This window comes from Aspergillus puulaauensis, chromosome 3, assembly GCF_016861865.1.
Source record: "Aspergillus puulaauensis MK2 DNA, chromosome 3, nearly complete sequence".
Classification (NCBI taxonomy): Eukaryota; Fungi; Ascomycota; class Eurotiomycetes; order Eurotiales; family Aspergillaceae; genus Aspergillus; species Aspergillus puulaauensis.
Genome location: NC_054859.1, coordinates 569,172 through 587,537, shown reverse-complemented (window position 1 = coordinate 587,537; position 18,366 = coordinate 569,172). Strand labels below are relative to the sequence as shown.

The following is an 18,366-nucleotide window of genomic DNA, read 5'->3' as shown; positions in this document are numbered from 1 at the left end:
TCGCCTATAAAGCACCATGGCCAACAACACCCAAACCCTGCGATTTAGTGCAGACGGTGAATTCAAGATCTCAATCTTCTCAGACTTGCACTATGGAGAATGTTAGAGTATCACATCTCTATCAATAAAACCCCGTCTAACAGGTAGCAGCCCAAGCCTCCGTCGGCCCCGAAAACGACGCCCACACAAGCAACGTCATGACCTCAATCCTGAACACCGAACACCCCCAGCTCGTCGTGCTAAACGGGGACCTGATCACCGGCGAAGCAACCAGCCGGTCCAATTCCAGCGCATACATGGATCGAATTATGGCGCCGCTTATCGACCAGGATGTCCCCTGGGCTTCTACGTATGGAAACCATGAAAGCGCGAGCAGTCTATGTCCGCGGGATGTTTTTCAGAGGGAATCAGATCGTCGGGATAGTCTTACCCAGAGTATGGTTTCGGATTCTGGGGCTGGGTATACGAATTATTTCCTGCCAGTATTTCCGCAGAACTCAGAGGAAGTCCCGGAGGTGATTCTGTGGTTTTTTGATACCAGGGGTGGAACTTCCTGTCCGGATGCAGAGGGATCTGGTACAAGGCCGGATTGGGTTGATCAGTCTGTAAGTTGCTGTTTCTGTATAACTTGCAGTTTTATTAACAGATTTTACAAAGGTAATTGAATGGTTCAACGAGACACATTCAGAGCTGGTGGGCAGATACGGAAGGACGATACCGTCACTCGCCTTCTTCCACATACCCACATATGCAGCCCGGGCGTTCCAGGATGCCGGTTTAGACGGCCGCACTGAGCCGGGGATTAATGACGATGTGCCAGTCAAGCAACAGGGCTATTTATGGGATGGTGAGGAGTACACGGGGCGAGATATTCCCTTCATGCAGGCATTGCTGGCGACGGAAGGATTGATTGCTTCGTTTAGCGGCCATGACCATGGGAATGATTGGTAAGATAGATATTCCTTTCTTAGAGTGCTGTTAATGATCGGTAGGTGCTTCAACTGGAACGAGCAACTATCTAATATGGGCCTGGAAGGGAACGGGCTTATTATGTGTTTTGGCCGGCGCACAGGGTATGGCGGATACGGGGACTGGGCTCGCGGTGGGCGTCAGGTACTCCTACATGAAAACGTCAGTGAAAGGCCCATTGAGACCTGGATACGATTAGAAGATGGAACCGTTCACGGGCGAATTACTCTCAATTCGACCTTTGGCAGCGATCAATATGTAGAGGCCAGTCATGGGATAAGGAGGACTTCACCACGGGGACGTTTACTCTCTGCTTATATATGTGTACTTGTGCTAGTGGGCTTGATCCAGGTTTAGAGTATATTAAACACGTTAATCGTTATCCCGCAAACCGGCTCCTCTTCCTCAGCTTCTCCCCAACAAAATACAGCACCCAAATCCCCAAAACACACGGCACAGTCAACCCCCCGATAAGACTCGTCCCACCCTCCACCCCCAACCGCGCATAAAGCGGGCCCGACCACAACACCGCCGCAAATGCCAGCGTCGAGCGCGCAAAGTCATTCATAGCAAACAGGCTCGCCGCGTAGTGCGGGTACGCGACGGCCATGTACCCGAACATACACTGCATTAGTGTGACCACGCCGGCCATGATGAGGATGAAGCCGGCTGTGGGGACTGTCCAGTGGATATCGGCCCGGGAGGTCCAGGCGAAGAGGTACATTCCGGCTGGGACGAAGGGGGAGATAAACAAAGCTGGGATGAGACGGCGTTCTGGGGGTGGGAAGGTGTTGTTCCGCATGGGGTTGGCGATGGCGTGGTGGATGAAGAGGAAGTATAACGGCATAATGAGCAGGGCTGCGATGATTGCGGCGAGGAAGACGAGACCCATCTGGGCGAGATCCATATGGTAGATTTGCTGATAGACGAGAGGGAAGACCTCGAAGAAGGAGTAGAAGATGGCGTAGACGAGGGCTGTGTATATTGTGGTGAAGAGGATGGCTGGGTCCAGGGCATTGATCTTCCACGGGACTATAAGGGCGTTGTTGATGATTGTCTGTAGAGAGTATCTGCTGCTGTCCATCTCGGATGGTGCCCTGAAGGAATCATTTCCACTGAAGGCTCGAAGGCGTGCAGCACGAGCGTGTAAAATGGCAGGGCCGGATGTCTCTGGGAGGAACAACTGAGTCCAACAGTCAGGATGTGCGAAACAGATCAACGAGACCATACCAGGAATATAAAACATACCAAGAATATCAAACACGGGGCTGCACCCCAAAGAACCACCCACGTGGACCACCTCCAGTCACACGCCATGATACTGAACCCGGCTATGCAAGGCGCCACCGCAGGCGCCGCAACAGCAAATGTGCCCCAGATCCAAATTGCATACGGGATATTGACCATCTCGGTCATATCCGTCAGTGAAGCTGCACCGGTAGCCAGACACGGCGAGCCAAAGAAGCCCTGAAGAAACCGCAGCACCAGGAAACCCGCAGCATTATCGACTGCCACTGCAAGGCCACTGACGAGAACGAACAGTGCTAGAGATATCGTGTACGGCGGATTTCGGCCGATAGAAGGAATTTCAGAGAGCGGGCTGAGTAGTAGAGCCCCCAGTCCATATCCTAGAAGAACGAGACCTAGACCAAGGGAGCCTTGCGCTTTGGATAACCCATATATAGCTTCGAACTCGGGTTGAGCGGCAGAGAAAATGGAGGAGGCCATATACACGACGAGGGTATAGAAGTTGATTTGGAAATAGACCATCGCCTTAACCCACCATGGCCAGCAGTGTGGATTTGCTGGGTCCGCAGTATCAGACCATGTTACAAGCATCATACCTGTGGTCCTTTCAGTGTCGAGTGAATGCTCATCCTTGATAGGTATTCCTTGCTGCGTCTCTCGGACTGACTCTCGTGACACACTTACCGATGAATAGCCTTCTGGAAGAACATACCCGGGCTTCTCCTCTGGGAACTGGAACAGACGCCCTCCTGAGATCCAGCGACCCAGCGTCCCGAAGGTAGTACTGGGGAGAAGCTGTGATGTGAAATTGGTCATGGCGGGTGAAGCTGTGTTGGATGAAAGCGCGAGTAGCAGGACCGCATGAGCTCAGTCCTAGATTATATAGTCTATGAAGGCCCCAAGGTAACACCTCAGCTACATATCTTTGTTTTCAGCGCACCGCCTGATCTCAATTTTGAGCTATTGGTGCAGTTGCATGAACTAGCATTAGTGCTGCATGGTATATGGTGCATGCTGCGCCATGATCGGACGATCGTCGCAGGTATCGTGCTAGGAATATACGAGATTGTCTCGGTAATATATTACATGACTGCGTCTATTGTATTCTTCCTTGATCCGGGAACAGAGGGTTGGTACTGTATCTGTTCGCGCTACGGCAATCCCTTACAGTCTCATAAACATCGAATGCTGTATTACTCGAGCCTTCCAGCTTCATCAATTCTAGCTTTTTCTTATGCTAATCGTGAGGTAATGCTGGTATTGGCTACAACAATCGTCTAGATACGGGGAGTAATCGGCATTTTATATAGCGAATTGTGATCCAAACCGATTCCCTTGAACTTGACTGTTTACCGGCGAGCCTACCAAATATTAGAATCCCCACTGACGGAGCCAAGTCGCCATCATATCTGGCGAAATCGGGGGTAGGACCCTCATCGTGGCGCTGGCAGCCTTTGTATTTCTCACATCAAGGGGAACAGAAAGCGCAGCCAGGTCTCCACCTGCAACGAGGCTCTCATAAAACGGCATTAGCTTTAGTGCTGGCTTATTTAGAAGGTCGTCCGCAGTCGGAGTCTTGATGTGCTGCAGTTCCTGCACCCAAGCCTCCATGCTGACCGTCTCTAGTCCGCCCTCCTGTCCATACAAGGCGTTGATTGGCGGGAGAAGACCTTCCCACGATGTGGCCGTGGGATTGACTAGATGGAAGACATCAAATGGAGTCTCCTGTGTTTTACTGCGGACCTGGACGACGTCTACGATTATTTTCGCGAGTAGATCCTAAACCTGATTAGCACCACATCCATATATATATATATATATATTTGCAAAGCAACAAATAAACTCACCACAGGAACCCAATCAACCGCAAAGCCACCTGAACTCGACGGAATCTTCCCAATCGACTTGGACGTCGCAATAAGCGCAGGGAGCCATTCACTCTGATTCCAGTATCCGCTCTCACCAGACGAGCCCGCGATCTGGCCTACACGATGAACACTGGTCGGGACTCCGGACTTCTCAGACGCAGCTAGACAGATACGCTCGCAGATATGCTTTGCCTCGCTGTATCCCTGGCGAAGCGTCACGTCACAGTCGTCGAATGGGAGTTCGGGAATAGCATCTGGTGATGCAGGGGTGGATGACAGTGCAGACGTGGACCACCCTCCAACGGCACCAATGGAGGATAGGAAATGGAGGTGTGCGCGATGGGAGCTCTGGGCGCAGAATTCTATCAGGCTATGCACTGCGCGGATATGGACTGGCTCGAAGGACTCAACGGGGATGTTGAAGTCCATTCGCCAGGCGTTGTGGATGATCGTGTCTACTGATTGGAGCATCTCCTGGTACTTTGTGTCCTGGATGCCGAGATGGCGCTCGCCTAGGGATGTTTGGACAACTTCGACCTTGTCAGGGATGGTTGGGTCCAGTCCTCGATTTTGTAGGGCCTGGGCTTGTGTCTCCGGTTTGCCATCGCGTGTTAGGCAGTATACTTTGCGGACAGATGGGTTGGAGCGCAGGGAGTCAAGCAGATAGCTGCCCAACGATCCGGTAGATCCTGTCAGTACCACCGTGAGTTTGCCCGAGTCACGGCAAATGTTACGGACGTGGGCTTTCTCAGGGAGGCTGTCTGTATATTTTGCGACCAGCCTGTCTATTCGTTCACGTCTTGACGGTGCCTCTCCATTCTCAGATCCATACAACAATGCATGGATAAGGGTGGCAATCTTGTTGATGCTGGGATGCACGTAGACCATTTGAGGAGTGATATCCTGGAACCCAGCAGCCTTCAAGGCCGATGCCAGGCGGATGGTTCGCAGTGAGTCAAGCCCAGAATTGTAGAGATCATCATCATCCCCGCAGGTGACGCCTGAGACATGGAGTACGAGGTTCTGTACAAATGAAACAATATCTTCTAAAGTAGGAGACGGAGGAAGGGCAAATGGCAGGTCTTCCACATCAGGCCGTGCGTAGAGAGCATCGATTTCATCCTTATAACTGTCCGCTACAAGCCTTCGCTGTGTACTCCCCTTCGGCGTCGTGGCAAAGGGCTTATCTGGCGATGCCAGGGCAATCTTGTTCTCCAGGACGTGGCCATGTGCCGGACTGATGCGGTTTCCCTCTGCCACCGTCGGCCAGACGATGTCGATGAAGTCGGCCTCTGAATGCGACTCCGTATCAACTTGTCTCCAGTTTGGCTCAATCAACAGGGCAGTCTGGAATCGACCAAGGCCCACGACAACAGCCCTGGCCACCAGCGGATGGCCCTCGATGATCTTCTCCATCGTGACGGGATTGAATTTCTCCCCGTTGTTGAGCACAATCACATCATCCAGCCGGCCATGAAACTTCCACAGGTTCGGTCTCTCGGGATGTTCCAAATATAGATCTTTTGTGTGGTAGCGGTCCAGCTCAGGGAATGTATGGAAGATGGGCTGCCACTCGGGAGTTTGCGTCCTGTGTATGACCATCTCATGCAGCCCGCTCTCGACATGCTCCATCTTTATGCCGAAGGTCGAGCTCCACTCGAAGTACGACCAGTCCTCGTTCTGCTCTGGCCGGAGTGACAGCACGAAGCCGCCCTCTGTCATTCCGAGGAAGCTGACGAGATGCGTGATCTCGCTGACCTGTCTCCCGACCTCGGGGGAGAGTGGGCCACCTCCGAAATAGACACGGCGTAGCTTAGACAGTGCCTGGCGTGACGCTGGGACTGCGCAGAGGTCTTCTAGTATGCATGGAGGAAAGAGGGCTGCTGTTGGCTTGGTCGTGGTCAGGACGCTCGTCACTAGGTCTGTTGATAGCGGTTTATCCGGGAGCATCACGCAAGGGATTCCGTGGAATACGGCCATAATGAGAAGTGAGAATCCCATGAGATGGAAGAAAGGAGTTGTTGAAAGGATTAAATCATCGGGGGTCAGCCGGTCTGGGACGCCAGCAACGCGGCCTGGTGGGATGGGGACATGGGCTCCATGGTCCAGCGCTCCAAAATACCCAAATGTAAGCTGGATCGGTTTGGGGAAGCCTAGAATGATATATGGTATTAGATTGGACGTTTAATGTTGACGCTTCATGATGTTTACCTGTAGTCCCTGAGCTATGGGCTATAAATGCCACTTTATTCTTGACCTCCTCGATGGTGCTTATGAATGGATATGGCCTGGATTCCTGTGCTATCATGTCGGCAAACGAAGGTATTTCCACACTCGCAACATGAGGCGCAGCGGCACATATCTCGTCCGCGTTTTGCTGCTTCTCCGGACTATAGCAAAGTTTCGAGCAGCCCGTCATCTCGAAGAGGCGAACATGAGCGGCCTGGGAATTCCGAGTCGACGAAAGCAGGGGCTAGCAAGGCACAATTATCAGTTAACGTACTCTGCTGGAGCTGTAGATGCATACCTTGTACCCAGTCTTATTACATGCAACAACCATCACCAAATACCTCACATCGTTCGCCCCGATGTACGCAATCGTCTCGCTGAACGATCCGTCTTTTCCAAACTGCTTCTCAATCCACCAGGCCGTGTAATTGATTGCCTGGGCAAGTTTGCGAATGGGCAAATCGACATACTCATCAGGCGTGCCAGGGCTCTTTGGCATGGCGCACACCTTGCGCTCTGGGTCTGTCTCTGCCAGGCTATCGATGACATCGGCCATAAGCCTCTTTCCAATGGGAGGGTTGACGGTGGCCATTCTGATATTGGAAGACTGATTCACAAAAGCGGTATAATACTATGTCTGGATCAAGGTGCAAGGACAGGAACCTAGTAAGAATGTGCGAATAAGATGAATACCGACGATAAATAACGAGCAATACACCTACAGCCCGTATTGTAAATCGTTACAGCCCGTTAAAGATGTGGATATCGCAGCCCGATCTTGCAGGGATCGCCCTGATCGCCCTGATCGACCTGTCCCAAAAAGTAGGCGTCCACTACGTCCACTACAGAACAAACCTGGAATCGTCCAGTGGGCAATACCGCCTGAGACTCTGTACACCAGATTTGAAATACTCATCCGGAGTGTCTCCGACTTTGGGGCGCAGCTGAAGAGATCATCGTCTGCAGGATGCCCTAGAATATATAAACTTTTAATGTCCTGACACACCACAAACTAGTTAACAGCCTACTGTCGATCAACGGCACCACGGTCTTTGTCGTGCCTGTTCCAGCTTACGCAACGCCTGAAGGAGTCGCATATTGATTTTTCTCTTTGTTGGGTCCGGAACCGACCCACGGTGCACTGAACGATTGTAATGCGAGGTGGCCGTAATAGTGATGTCCTAATAAAGGCAAGATAGAAAAGACTGAATACCGTATGTCTGAATTGATTCCTAATAACTAAAAATCCCTGAAGAAAAACGATGGTAGTGTGTAAAAGTAAAGAAAACTAGCTACGATAGGTAGAGAAAAGAACCTAAGGTCAGGTGACCTGTTCCCATCGTTCTTTCCCACAGCACCCTGTGATCACATCTATAGATTGAACCTTGATCTTACTAGATATGGAAAATCGAAGCGAGAAGCAGAAATATTGTTCTTGTAGAACGATGACGTTATAGAAAATACACTCACTGCATGCATATTTCATTGTTGAGGACATCTACCATTTCCTATTAGGCATACCAGACAGTTGACAGGAAACCCCGCTCCACAACTGGATATGTATAGTTATTTCCCATTCTGTATAATATCAATAATTGCACTATTGCCAGTACCTTGGTAAAGCTCTATAGTTAAATATCATACTTGCTAAACACCTCTCGCTCCGCACGTTCAAACTCAGCCAGGATAGTCCTCTGTCTCTCCTCCGAGCGCGGCTTAATATCAACCCCAAAAGGTCTAGCACACCTTAAAAACCCATCGGTATATCCAGTGACAGGATCACAATTAATGGGGACTGTGCTTCCCACGCCGTCCACCTTGAGCGTAATATCAAACGCCCACATCAGCTTCGCAAATGCGACGAAAAGACCACGTTCCGCTAAATGGATACCAGGACAGACACGACGCCCAGAGCCGTAGCCGTAGTGGTCGCGGTTTTGGTAGTCCGGGGAGGATGCATACACTGCAGCTAGCTCTGTGCGATCTTTGTATCGATGCGGGTTGAAATGGGCCGGGTTGTCGTGGTAGGTGCTGTCGTTGTGCAGGTTCCAGACGTTCATGATAACGGTTGAGCCGGCGGGGACGGTCATTCCGTCGATGGTGCTCTCTTTCAATTATATTAGCAAAATAATATGCAGGAATGGGTTGGAATGGGTTGGAATGGGTTGGAATGAAGATACCTTTGCTTGTTGCGTGTGGAAAGGCGGTTGGCATCACAGGCCGCCAGCGCATTGTCTCTTTGACGACCATGACAACGAAAGGAAGGCTTGAAAAGTCCTCCCATGTCGGTGTTCTGTCGTCGCCAATAACTGAGTCAATAGCTGCCTGTGCCTCCTTCTGCACCTCCGGATACAGAGCCATGGCCTGGATAAATGCAATTGTCGTTATAGCCGTCGTGTCAGACCCGCCTTCTAGCAGATTACCCAGCATAAGATCGATTTCATGCCGGGTCAGCTGCAGCGTATCCTGCTGGTCGAAAATCATATCCAGGTAGCTTTCCTTGTTCAGTGACCCGGATTTCTCCCGGCGTGATAGGACTCGGTCAACCAGAGGGCCGTATACAGAGTCCATAGTCTGAGCAAGGGCAGCAGAGCGAGATTTCCAGTTATTGAAGAATTTCTCAGGGATCAAATTCAGAAAAGGGAATATGTCGACTGGCGGGGTTGCTCCCATTTCAAATATCTCAGAGATACCGTCCAGCACGGCATAAAGGCTTTTCATATGAGTTGCCGACGGGGTTGGTGTTCGGATACCGGTGACCAGGCTCATTATGATGCTGTTTGTGAACCGTTTGATATGGTTCATGAAATTGTCTGGCGTTTGGCAGATATCCTTGAGGAGCTGTGTCGCCTCGGCGTTTTGAAGGTGGTGATGGCTGTTTTCGCAGAGCGTTTCGTTGAAGAATTTATGGTAAAGCCGCCGTCCCCGTCGCCATCTCGTGTCTGGATTCAGGAACATGAGATGGTCGTTGTGGAAGACCAGATTGTCTGCAATGTATGACTTGGGGCGGTTGCTGTACACGGCCGACTGTTTGTCAATGAGCTGCTTTATCATGTATGGAGAGCTCAGGACGATGGCAGTTTGGGACCCCATCTTGAGTGAGAATATCGGACCATATACTGCGGCCCATTCTGTGAATCTGTGCACTGTTAGCTGCCGATATATATGTATATGTCAGCTATTGTGCGTAGATACTTGAAATGGGCGCCGGTTTGGGGTAGCTGGTGCAGATTTCCAATGATAGGAAGACATGGAGGGCCTGGACTGAATCAGACTCTGTTGCATGTGGTATAGAAGGATGAATCCTACCAGGAGGTAGATTTGGTGCTCGCAGGCCTGGGAACTGGCGTCGAACCAGCAGCACGAGAGCAACTATGGCCACAACCACGGCGAAGGCTAGAGCAGAGTACATCATGCGTAGAGAGAAAAAAGGTGCACAACAGAGATTCAATAAGTGATCGCACCCCGCCAGTTAGCGAGGGCCTAGTTAGTTTTATCGTTGGCTCCTAGGCCGTAAGTGTAATGCGCCACCGTCCTCCACCCTACGTGGGCCACTAGATTTCAATATCTGGTCAAACCCTGTTGGTGATTTCGATCTCGCATGTCGATCGTCCCGGAATTTCAAGATGGCATTAATAATGACTTCTCCCACCCTGTGCTGGAAATGCAAGTTTGCAAGCTTTACCCATATCCCATCATTGACCATGTCTGCCCCAGCCTTTCTCTACTCTCAGCTGTTCGTTAGCCTCCCCCTCCCAGACCATGACTTCACTGGGCAAACTGTGGTCATTACAGGTGCGAACACCGGCCTCGGACTTGAGGCAGCACGCCACATGCTGAAGCTGAACGCGTCCCACCTGATTCTGGGAGTGCGCAATCTATCCAAGGGACATACAGCAAAGGAGGAGCTCCAGAAATCCACCGGCAAAACCACCCCAATCGATATCTTCCACCTCGACATGGAAGACTACGAGTCGGTCAAGAGCTTCGCTGCGTCCGTTTCCTCCCTGCCCCGAGTTGACGTGGCAATTCTCAATGCGGGAAAGATGTCCCAGGAGTTCTACATTGCCGAGAAGGACGAGAGCACCATTACGGTGAATGTCGTCAGCACGATGCTCCTGGGGCTGCTGATACTCCCGAAACTTCGAGCATCGGCGCAGGATGGACGGCCTACTCCGCGACTGGTCATTGTGGCGTCTGATCGGCATGTCATGACCAACTTACCGGAGTGGAAGACGCCCAATACGTTCGCTACCTTGCGGGCTGCGACGGACTCTGGGCCGGACGATCGGTAATCCACTGCATTTGCAATCCTGACTTGGATATGCGGCTAATCCTGGTAATAGGTACTACGCATCCAAGCTGCTTGCAGTTCTGTGCATGCGGGAATTGGCGAACAAGATCGCCTCCACCAGCCCCAAGGTTGTGGTCAATGGGCTCACCCCTGGGTATTGTCTTACGCACCTTGTCGATGGCATTACGGGCTTCTGGGGCTGGCAGCTGCACATGATGAAGTTCTCGGTTGCCAGGACAGCCGAGCAGGGCTCTCGTACCCTGGTCCATGCGGCAACCCTTGGTTTGGAGGGGCATGGGAAATACTTGAATGACGCCAAGATTGACGAGTAAGTTGCTCCACCTGGCCTGGGTATCCGTATTGACGATTAATATAGTGGAGCCTTGTCGGCCTTTGTTCGAAGCGAGGAGGGCAATCAAGCCCAGCAGAAGGTTTGGGGTGAGCTGCTGGAGAAATTGGAAGCGATTGTGCCAGGCGTATCAGCAAACATTTCTTAAAGGCGCTGAATACAGACTGGGCAGTACCTGGGATTCTCATATATATAACCCTAACAGTAGTAGTAGCCTTAGAGTCACCGGCTATATGAAAGTGCATCTCAACCATGGTCATTCAATTCATTCCTTCCTTTTAGCACTGCTCATTTACATTGCCCTGACACTGTTTGAATCACTAATTGGTTACGCCGTAACTGAAGCAGGTCAATCTCCGGCTCCTCTCCCACCTGTTCCCAGCCCAGCAGCAGTGGAGTTGGCGCAGCCTGCGCGTTGGCCAATCTCGACCTCGCTAATGTCAGAAGGAGTGCAGGAAGCCCGAAAAGTAGTCCATGGTATCGGAATTCTGCGGTGGGTATTGACGTTTATCACGCGGCACAAATACGAAAACCCATCCCCACGACGATTGCCTGTTTGGTAGGATCGATTATAATGTGGACCATGCAGGGGTTAGTTAGATGCAGCTGGTGAGCGGTTTCAAAAATTAGACATGTACAAACCGTCTTGCTCGTGCTCTTACCGAGCAGTGGGAAAGGTTACACCTTCAGCTGATAAGGGAACATTGCGCGAATGCATTGCAATATCCGCTAATGAACCTACCTAGTCATGAACCTGCGTGTGAGGCGATCACGGTCAATTCTTTGTGTCTGTCCTGGGTTAGTATCCCGATGATCAATGGCGAGGAGCTCGCTCAGGCAGACGCTGTGCCGTTGGGACGAACTGCTACGATTTCTTTCTGCAGTCCATCGGCCAGTTACGTGGCAAGCAGTGGACAGATGGTTGATGGAGCTTTCAAGCATCCACAAGATTATCCAGTCTAACGGCTATAGTATACCACGGATAAGGAACCCACAAAAAGCAATTGGACTCGAGGGCCAGATCTCGGTTCAATCGTCTCCACTTTGATGCCAGACTGGGCCCAGCGAGCAATGGTTCAAGGGCAGGGCAGTTGTAGATCATGGAGATCCCGACTCCCTTTGTTCCTCCAAGAAACGGAGTGGGGACCGATATGGGGCGCTGAATCGCGTAGCTGGCGTCTATCGAGATAGAACATATGCGATTACGTACATCTGGGCAGCCGAGTTTCTAAACGAATGACCAAAGTGCCGATGGAGGATGCACTGGGGCTGTTCTTCCGGTGTAGGTGGATGGCGCTTGAGCTGGTGCACCAACGATCGCCGTCAAAAAAACGGGGAGGCAGAAGCTGCGCAGTGCGCACAGGACGTGCAGGGCAGTCGATCTTCCGATCGGCTGGTTCTGTACGATTGATTGACGCAAGAACCAGCCGTGCCATTTCTTCCAGACCTGCAGGCTCAGAAGACTGGAAAACGGTCCCGGCTGAGGTATCGCATTCTTTGGTGCCTCGATCCCAGTTTTAAGTTCGTTAAGCTGAGCAGGGGCATAATATTTGCTTATTCCTGTTTGAGTCGTTTGATCGGATCTGGGTTGTAGCATGGTTTGGCGGATGTCACAACAGGGCATTGTGGGTCACCAAAGGCGGAAGCCCTACATCCTTCCTATTTCGGATATCATAGTTCCTATTCAGGATGTCCGAATCTCACACCCCACTCACGATATGATACATTCTAACCGGTGGAGGCTCTCTAATTCCCAGTTTCCGGGTTTGGTCGGGCACACCCGGAGCTGAAAACTTGAACCGTGGCGGGTCTGGGCTCCACTCCTTTGCACAATATTGGCCTGCAAACCTAATCTTGGGACGGACATCTCCCGATGGCCTTGATCAGCTGTTCGAGATGTACAATACGATACGACGATCCAGTAGTTGGCCTTGATGCCTTACTGTATACCCACGGTGTATTGTTCAGGTCTCCTTTTTGGACACAAAGTCATACATTATACATGTGTCTGAGCATCGAATTCCAATCTACTTTATCAGATTGTCACCATGTCAACCACGCCCCAATCCCCGTGTAGTTCTACTACGGAATATACCACTGATAACACCTCGCTGGTACGTTGCTCTCTAGACCCCAAAAGCAAGATCCTGACGTACAAAAATACAAGGGCACATACGATGGAGTCGCTGTGGTCGGGATGTCCTGTCGCGTCGCCGGGGATGTCAGTAGCCCCCAGCAACTGTGGGACGCTCTGCTGTCCCAGAAGGACGGCGCTGGTGAGGTCCCTGCCTCGCGATGGAAGCCATACTACACACGGAACCCTCGAAATAAAGCGATCCTCGATAAGGCCGTGAAGCTAGGATATTTCGTTAAGAACATTGATGATTTCGACTCTCAGTTCTTTGGCATTTCACCAAAGGAAGCTGAACAGATGGACCCCCAGCAGCGGATCTCACTCGAGGTCGCTTTTGAGGCACTTCAGGACGCCGGTATTCCTGCAAAGTCTCTGAAAGGAACGGACACATCCGTCTTCTGGGGTGTCAACTCAGACGACTACTCCAAGTTACTCCTGGAGGATCTGGGCGCGATTGATGCCTGGATGGGTATTGGAACCGCATACTGTGGCGTACCGAACCGGATATCCTATCACCTTGACCTGAAAGGACCCAGTGTAGCTGTTGATGCAGCATGTGCGTCCTCTCTTGTTGCTGTTCACAATGGCGTATCCGCAATTCTCAGCGGCGAGTCGAGCATCGCCATTGTCGGCGGCGTCAACGCCCTATACGGGCCTGGGCTGACGATAGTCCTGCAAAGAGCTGGCGCTCTCGCCTCCGATGGTCGTTGCCGCTCATTCGATGATGGAGCAAAGGGCTACGGGCGTGGAGAGGGTGCTGGGGCTGTAATTCTGAAAAGTCATGCCCAGGCTGTAAGGGACGGCGACCATATACTTGGTATCATCCAGGGAACCGCTGTAGCCCACGATGGAAAGAAGAATGGGATCATGGCTCCAAATGCTGCTGCCCAGAGTCTTGTTGCACGGAACGCACTTCGCGTTGCTAACATGGAGCCCAGCGCTGTCCAGTATATTGAAGCCCACGCAACCTCCACACCATTGGGAGATCCTACCGAGGTTTCAGCCATGAGTGCTGTATATGGTGGGAAGCGCAATGGTCCGTGCTATATAGGCTCTATCAAGCCAAATATCGGGCATTTGGAGGCGGGAGCCGGTGTCATGGGTCTTATCAAAGCTGTTCTCGCAGTTCAGAAAGGGATACTCCCTCCCCAAACGAACCTGAGCACGTTGAATAGCCGAGTCGATTGGAAGGAGTCTGGCCTAGAGGTTGTCCAAAAGGAGGCAAAGTGGCCGAAATGTCATGGACCACGCCGGGCAGCCATCTGCTCCTATGGCTACGGCGGGACAGTTTCCCATGCTATACTGGAGCAACATCAGGATCAGACTCAAGTTCAGGATGTGCGACGGCCTGATGTTAAGCTGTTGCTCATCTCTGCCCCACAGAAGAAACGATTACCGTTGATTGCCGAATCCCTGCGAACTTGGATTGCGGCGAATGGGACAGAGGAGAACCTGGCGAGTATCTGCACTGCCCTAGCCACCCGACGTGACCATCATGACTTCCGGTTTTCAGCCAGTGTCAAGAGTATTCCAGAGGCTCTTCAATCACTGGATTCTCTCATCCAAGGAAAAGCACCAGGGAAGTGGGCGTGCGAAAACCGCTGCTTGCCTACCAACGTCGGCAAGGAGACCGTCTGGGTGTTTTCAGGGCATGGAGCCCAGTGGATAGACATGGGCAAAGAAATTCTCACCAATCCTGTATTCACCAACGCAGTTAAACCACTAGACGAAGTCGTACAGAGCGAGATCGACTCGTCACCTATTGCGTGGCTGCGTGACGGCGATTTCGAGTCCACCGACAGGATCCAGATCCTGACATATATCATGCAGATCGGCATCGCTACTGTTCTAGAGTCAAACGGTCTGTTCCCGAATGCGATAATTGGCCATTCCGTCGGTGAAATTGCTGCCAGCGTCGTTGCAGGGGCACTATCACCTGTGGAAGGGGCCTTGGTCGTCACTCGGCGGGCTGTTCTATACCGTCAAGTCATGGGCCAGGGTGCAATGGTGCTCGTCAACAAGCCTTCCACCGAAGTCAGCCAGGACCTCCAAAGTCGGTCAGATGTGGCTGTCGCGATCAGCTCGTCGCCTTCATCCTGCGTTATTGCAGGGCCAAAGGACGAGATTGCCCTGATTGCCGATACGTATAGAGAACAGGGCATCAAGGCTTCTTTTGTCAAGACAGACGTTGCATTCCACAGTCCTATGATGTCTCCCCTGGGTAGGCCACTGGTTGCCTCAATGAAGGATACATTACACCCGAGACGCCCCTCTGTGAAGCTATATTCAACATCACTCTCCGATCCCCGTGGTCAGGCCTCCCGAGATTCTGAATACTGGATCAACAACATGATTAGCCCTGTGCGGCTTACCGAAACTATAGCCTGTGCTATTGAGGACGGTTACCGGGTTTTCCTCGAGGTATCAAGCCATCCGATAGTATCCCACTCGATCACCGAGACCGTGATGGACGCCGGTATTGAAGATTTCTCAGTTGTTTCAACCATGAGACGCGACCAGCCCGCCGAACTAAGTGTTTTGCATGCTCTTGGCCAGCTGCATTGCGCCGGGGTTGATGTGGACTGGAGAATGCAGATGCCGGGTCCTTGGGCTCAGGGACTACCGACAGAGACATGGCTCCATCAAACTCTCCTACCAAAGCTCTCCTCTGCTCCAGGGAGTATGGAAACCCACAACATCAGCCAGCATACCCTTGTTGGGCATCGCATTCCAGTCGCGGGCACAGACACTATTGTGTACAGCACGGTGCTAGACAAAGAATCGAAGCCCTTCCCTGGAGACCACCCCGTTTCGGGCACTGAAATTATCCCCGCTGCCTGTCTGCTCAATACTTTCATCAAGGCCACGCAGAGTAGCTGCCTGGAGCAGGTGAACCTGAAAGTGCCGGTGGCTGTTGATGTTGCGCGAGCAGTGCAGGTCGTCGTGCAGGGTCGCGAGGTGAAGATTATGTCTCAGCTTAGCAGCACAGATTCTGACACTGTCAATGACTCCTCATGGCTTACGCACACCACTGCGTGTTTTGACGCTGGCTCAACCTCTACCTCCGATGAGAAGGTTGACCTGAGCTGTAGTGGCAGGATAAGGCAATCGGATACCTTCACAGTTGACTACTTGGCAAGCGTCGGAGTCTCCGCGATGGGCTTCCCCTGGAGGGTCTTAGAGCATTATGGCGACTCGCAGGAGATGCTGGCACGAGTGGATGTTGCCCCGGGGGTCGATATACCGGACTGGGATATCTCATCGTGGGCACCATTCCTAGATGCTGCAACTTCGATAGGGTCGACCATCTTCTTTGATGAAGCTCGTCTACGCATGCCATCAAAGATCCAACAAATTGAGATATTTTCAGGGAGTAGTCCGCCTAAGGTTGGCTGGGTCCATGTCCTCAGGGACCGCAGCAGTGAGTGCCGTGCGGATGTTAGGGTTCTTGATGAGCAGGGAACGGTGCTTTTAAATCTCACTGGAATGCAATTCTCTGAAATCGAAGGCGTCGCTGGTTCTACCACATCGGCTGGTAGTCTGGTTCATAGACTTGCGTGGCCACCGGCCCTGCCGTCAGAAGAGCCTTTCCAGATTGACCAGCTTGTCCTGGTGTGTAGAGATCAGTCTTTGATGCAGGAATATGTCTCCTCCCTCCCTGGCCATGTCCATTCATTGCAGCTCTCCCAGTGCGATGAGCTTCAGTCTTTACCTAACAAGGGTGTGAAAGACGGTACGGCTATTGCATATATTCCACCGAGGATTTCATCTCTTCAAAACGTCTCCGAAGAAACAGAGAACCAAACTTGGGAGCTGCTTCAAATCGTAAAATATGCAGTGCATTCTGGATTACCGGTCAAAGTGTTTGTGCTCACGGCAAATGCCATCAACGGCGATTGCCCAACAGCGCTTGCCAATTCTCCCCTGGTAGGGCTGAGCAGGGTGATTTCTAGTGAACACCCTGACCACTTCGGGGGACTCATTGATGGCGAGAATTGTTCGGTACCTCTGACGGCCATGAAATACATCCAGGGAGCCGATGTGATCCGCATTCAAGATGGAGTACCAAGGACCGGCAGGCTTCGCTCATTGCCATCAGAAGCCCGAACACAAGAGGTGGCTCGATCCATGCCTCGCCCTGAAGGGACATACCTGATTACAGGCGGATTGGGAGACCTAGGTCTTGCGACCGCTGAGTTCCTGGTCGAGAAAGGAGCTCGCCGTCTAGTTCTACTATCTCGTCGTTCTCTCCCTCCGCGATCAACCTGGAGCCAGCCTCACGAAGGCTACCAGCGGGCTATATCGAAGGTCCAAGAACTAGAGAAGCTGGGCGTTTCAGTCCACACCCTCGCTATTGATATCGGAGCACAGGATGCCACTACAAAACTCCATGACTCGCTGCACAGTCTAAACCTCCCACCAGTCCTCGGTGTCGTGCATGCAGCCGGTATAGTAGAAAACGAGCTGGTCCTCAACAGCACCAAAGCCGCTTTCCACAGGGTCTTCAGCCCAAAGATTAGCGGCGCTCTTGCCTTGCATGAGGCCTTCCCACCAGGGTCCCTGGATTTCTTCGTTCTCTACTCGTCGTGCGGTCAGCTCCTAGGATTCCAAGGTCAGGCTTCGTACGGGAGTGCGAACGCCTTTCTGGATACACTGGCTACATATCGTCGAAGTCTAGGAGATAATGCAATTTCGTTCCAGTGGACGTCCTGGCGGGGGATGGGGCTGGGAAGTGACTCCGACTTTGTTGCTGCTGAGCTCGAAGGGAAAGGCGTTACGGATATTACGCGCCAGGAGGCATTCCAGGCCTGGATGTATCTCGCGCAGTTTGACATGGACCATGGCGTTGTTCTTCGTACGCGTACCCTGCACCCGGATGAGCCAGTGCCCTGTCCTGTTATTAGGGATATAGTTACTCGCTCGACGCCTGATGGATCCACCACTGGTCAGGCAGTCTCGAAAGATGGAGCTGGGCCTGGTTCCTCTAACGCTATCCCCACATCTGGGCCTGAACTGAAGGCGTACCTGGATGAGCATATCCGCTCATGCGTTGCGGAAGTACTACAGACAGCTGCCAATGATGTAGATTCCAAAGCTGCAATGAGCGACTACGGGCTGGATTCCGTCATGAGTGTTATTCTGAGACGGAAGCTGCAGAAATCGTTGAATGTCTCTGTTCCACCGAACTTTACGTGGAATAATCCTACCGTGCAGCACTTGGTCGAGTGGTTTTCGCAGAGGGTTGGTGGCCAGAGTGCATGATCATTATATGAGA

At 51.9% G+C, this 18,366-nt stretch overlaps 6 protein-coding genes across 6 annotated transcripts; 3 read left to right on the top strand and 3 right to left on the bottom strand.

Moving 5' to 3' along the window:
- Positions 1-16: 16 nt before the first annotated feature.
- On the top strand, positions 17-951 carry APUU_30253A (metallophosphoesterase family protein; the record flags this gene model as incomplete). Its single annotated transcript, XM_041701325.1, has 3 exons — positions 17-101; positions 151-605; positions 658-951. The coding sequence occupies 3 exons, from the start codon at positions 17-19 to the stop codon at positions 949-951; spliced, it is 834 nt and encodes a 277-aa protein (XP_041554222.1).
- A 397-nt stretch (positions 952-1,348) lies between these two features.
- On the bottom strand, positions 1,349-3,033 carry APUU_30252S (uncharacterized protein; the record flags this gene model as incomplete). Its single annotated transcript, XM_041701324.1, has 2 exons — positions 1,349-2,152; positions 2,218-3,033. The coding sequence occupies 2 exons, from the start codon at positions 3,031-3,033 to the stop codon at positions 1,349-1,351; spliced, it is 1,620 nt and encodes a 539-aa protein (XP_041554221.1).
- A 555-nt stretch (positions 3,034-3,588) lies between these two features.
- APUU_30251S (putative NRPS-like protein biosynthetic cluster) lies at positions 3,589-6,906 on the bottom strand (the record flags this gene model as incomplete). Its single annotated transcript, XM_041701323.1, has 4 exons — positions 3,589-3,996; positions 4,065-6,238; positions 6,297-6,558; positions 6,613-6,906. The coding sequence occupies 4 exons, from the start codon at positions 6,904-6,906 to the stop codon at positions 3,589-3,591; spliced, it is 3,138 nt and encodes a 1,045-aa protein (XP_041554220.1).
- A 1,039-nt stretch (positions 6,907-7,945) lies between these two features.
- On the bottom strand, positions 7,946-9,407 carry APUU_30250S (cytochrome P450; the record flags this gene model as incomplete). The annotated part of the gene is made up of 2 exons (XM_041701322.1): positions 7,946-8,421; positions 8,495-9,407. 2 exons carry the CDS (start codon positions 9,405-9,407, stop codon positions 7,946-7,948), a joined length of 1,389 nt encoding a protein of 462 aa, XP_041554219.1.
- A 611-nt stretch (positions 9,408-10,018) lies between these two features.
- APUU_30249A (putative secondary metabolism biosynthetic enzyme) lies at positions 10,019-11,105 on the top strand (the record flags this gene model as incomplete). The annotated part of the gene is made up of 3 exons (XM_041701321.1): positions 10,019-10,605; positions 10,661-10,936; positions 10,985-11,105. The coding sequence occupies 3 exons, from the start codon at positions 10,019-10,021 to the stop codon at positions 11,103-11,105; spliced, it is 984 nt and encodes a 327-aa protein (XP_041554218.1).
- Positions 11,106-13,005: 1,900 nt separating this feature from the next.
- APUU_30248A (type I polyketide synthase) lies at positions 13,006-18,353 on the top strand (the record flags this gene model as incomplete). The annotated part of the gene is made up of 2 exons (XM_041701320.1): positions 13,006-13,071; positions 13,125-18,353. 2 exons carry the CDS (start codon positions 13,006-13,008, stop codon positions 18,351-18,353), a joined length of 5,295 nt encoding a protein of 1,764 aa, XP_041554217.1.
- Positions 18,354-18,366: the final 13 nt, after the last annotated feature.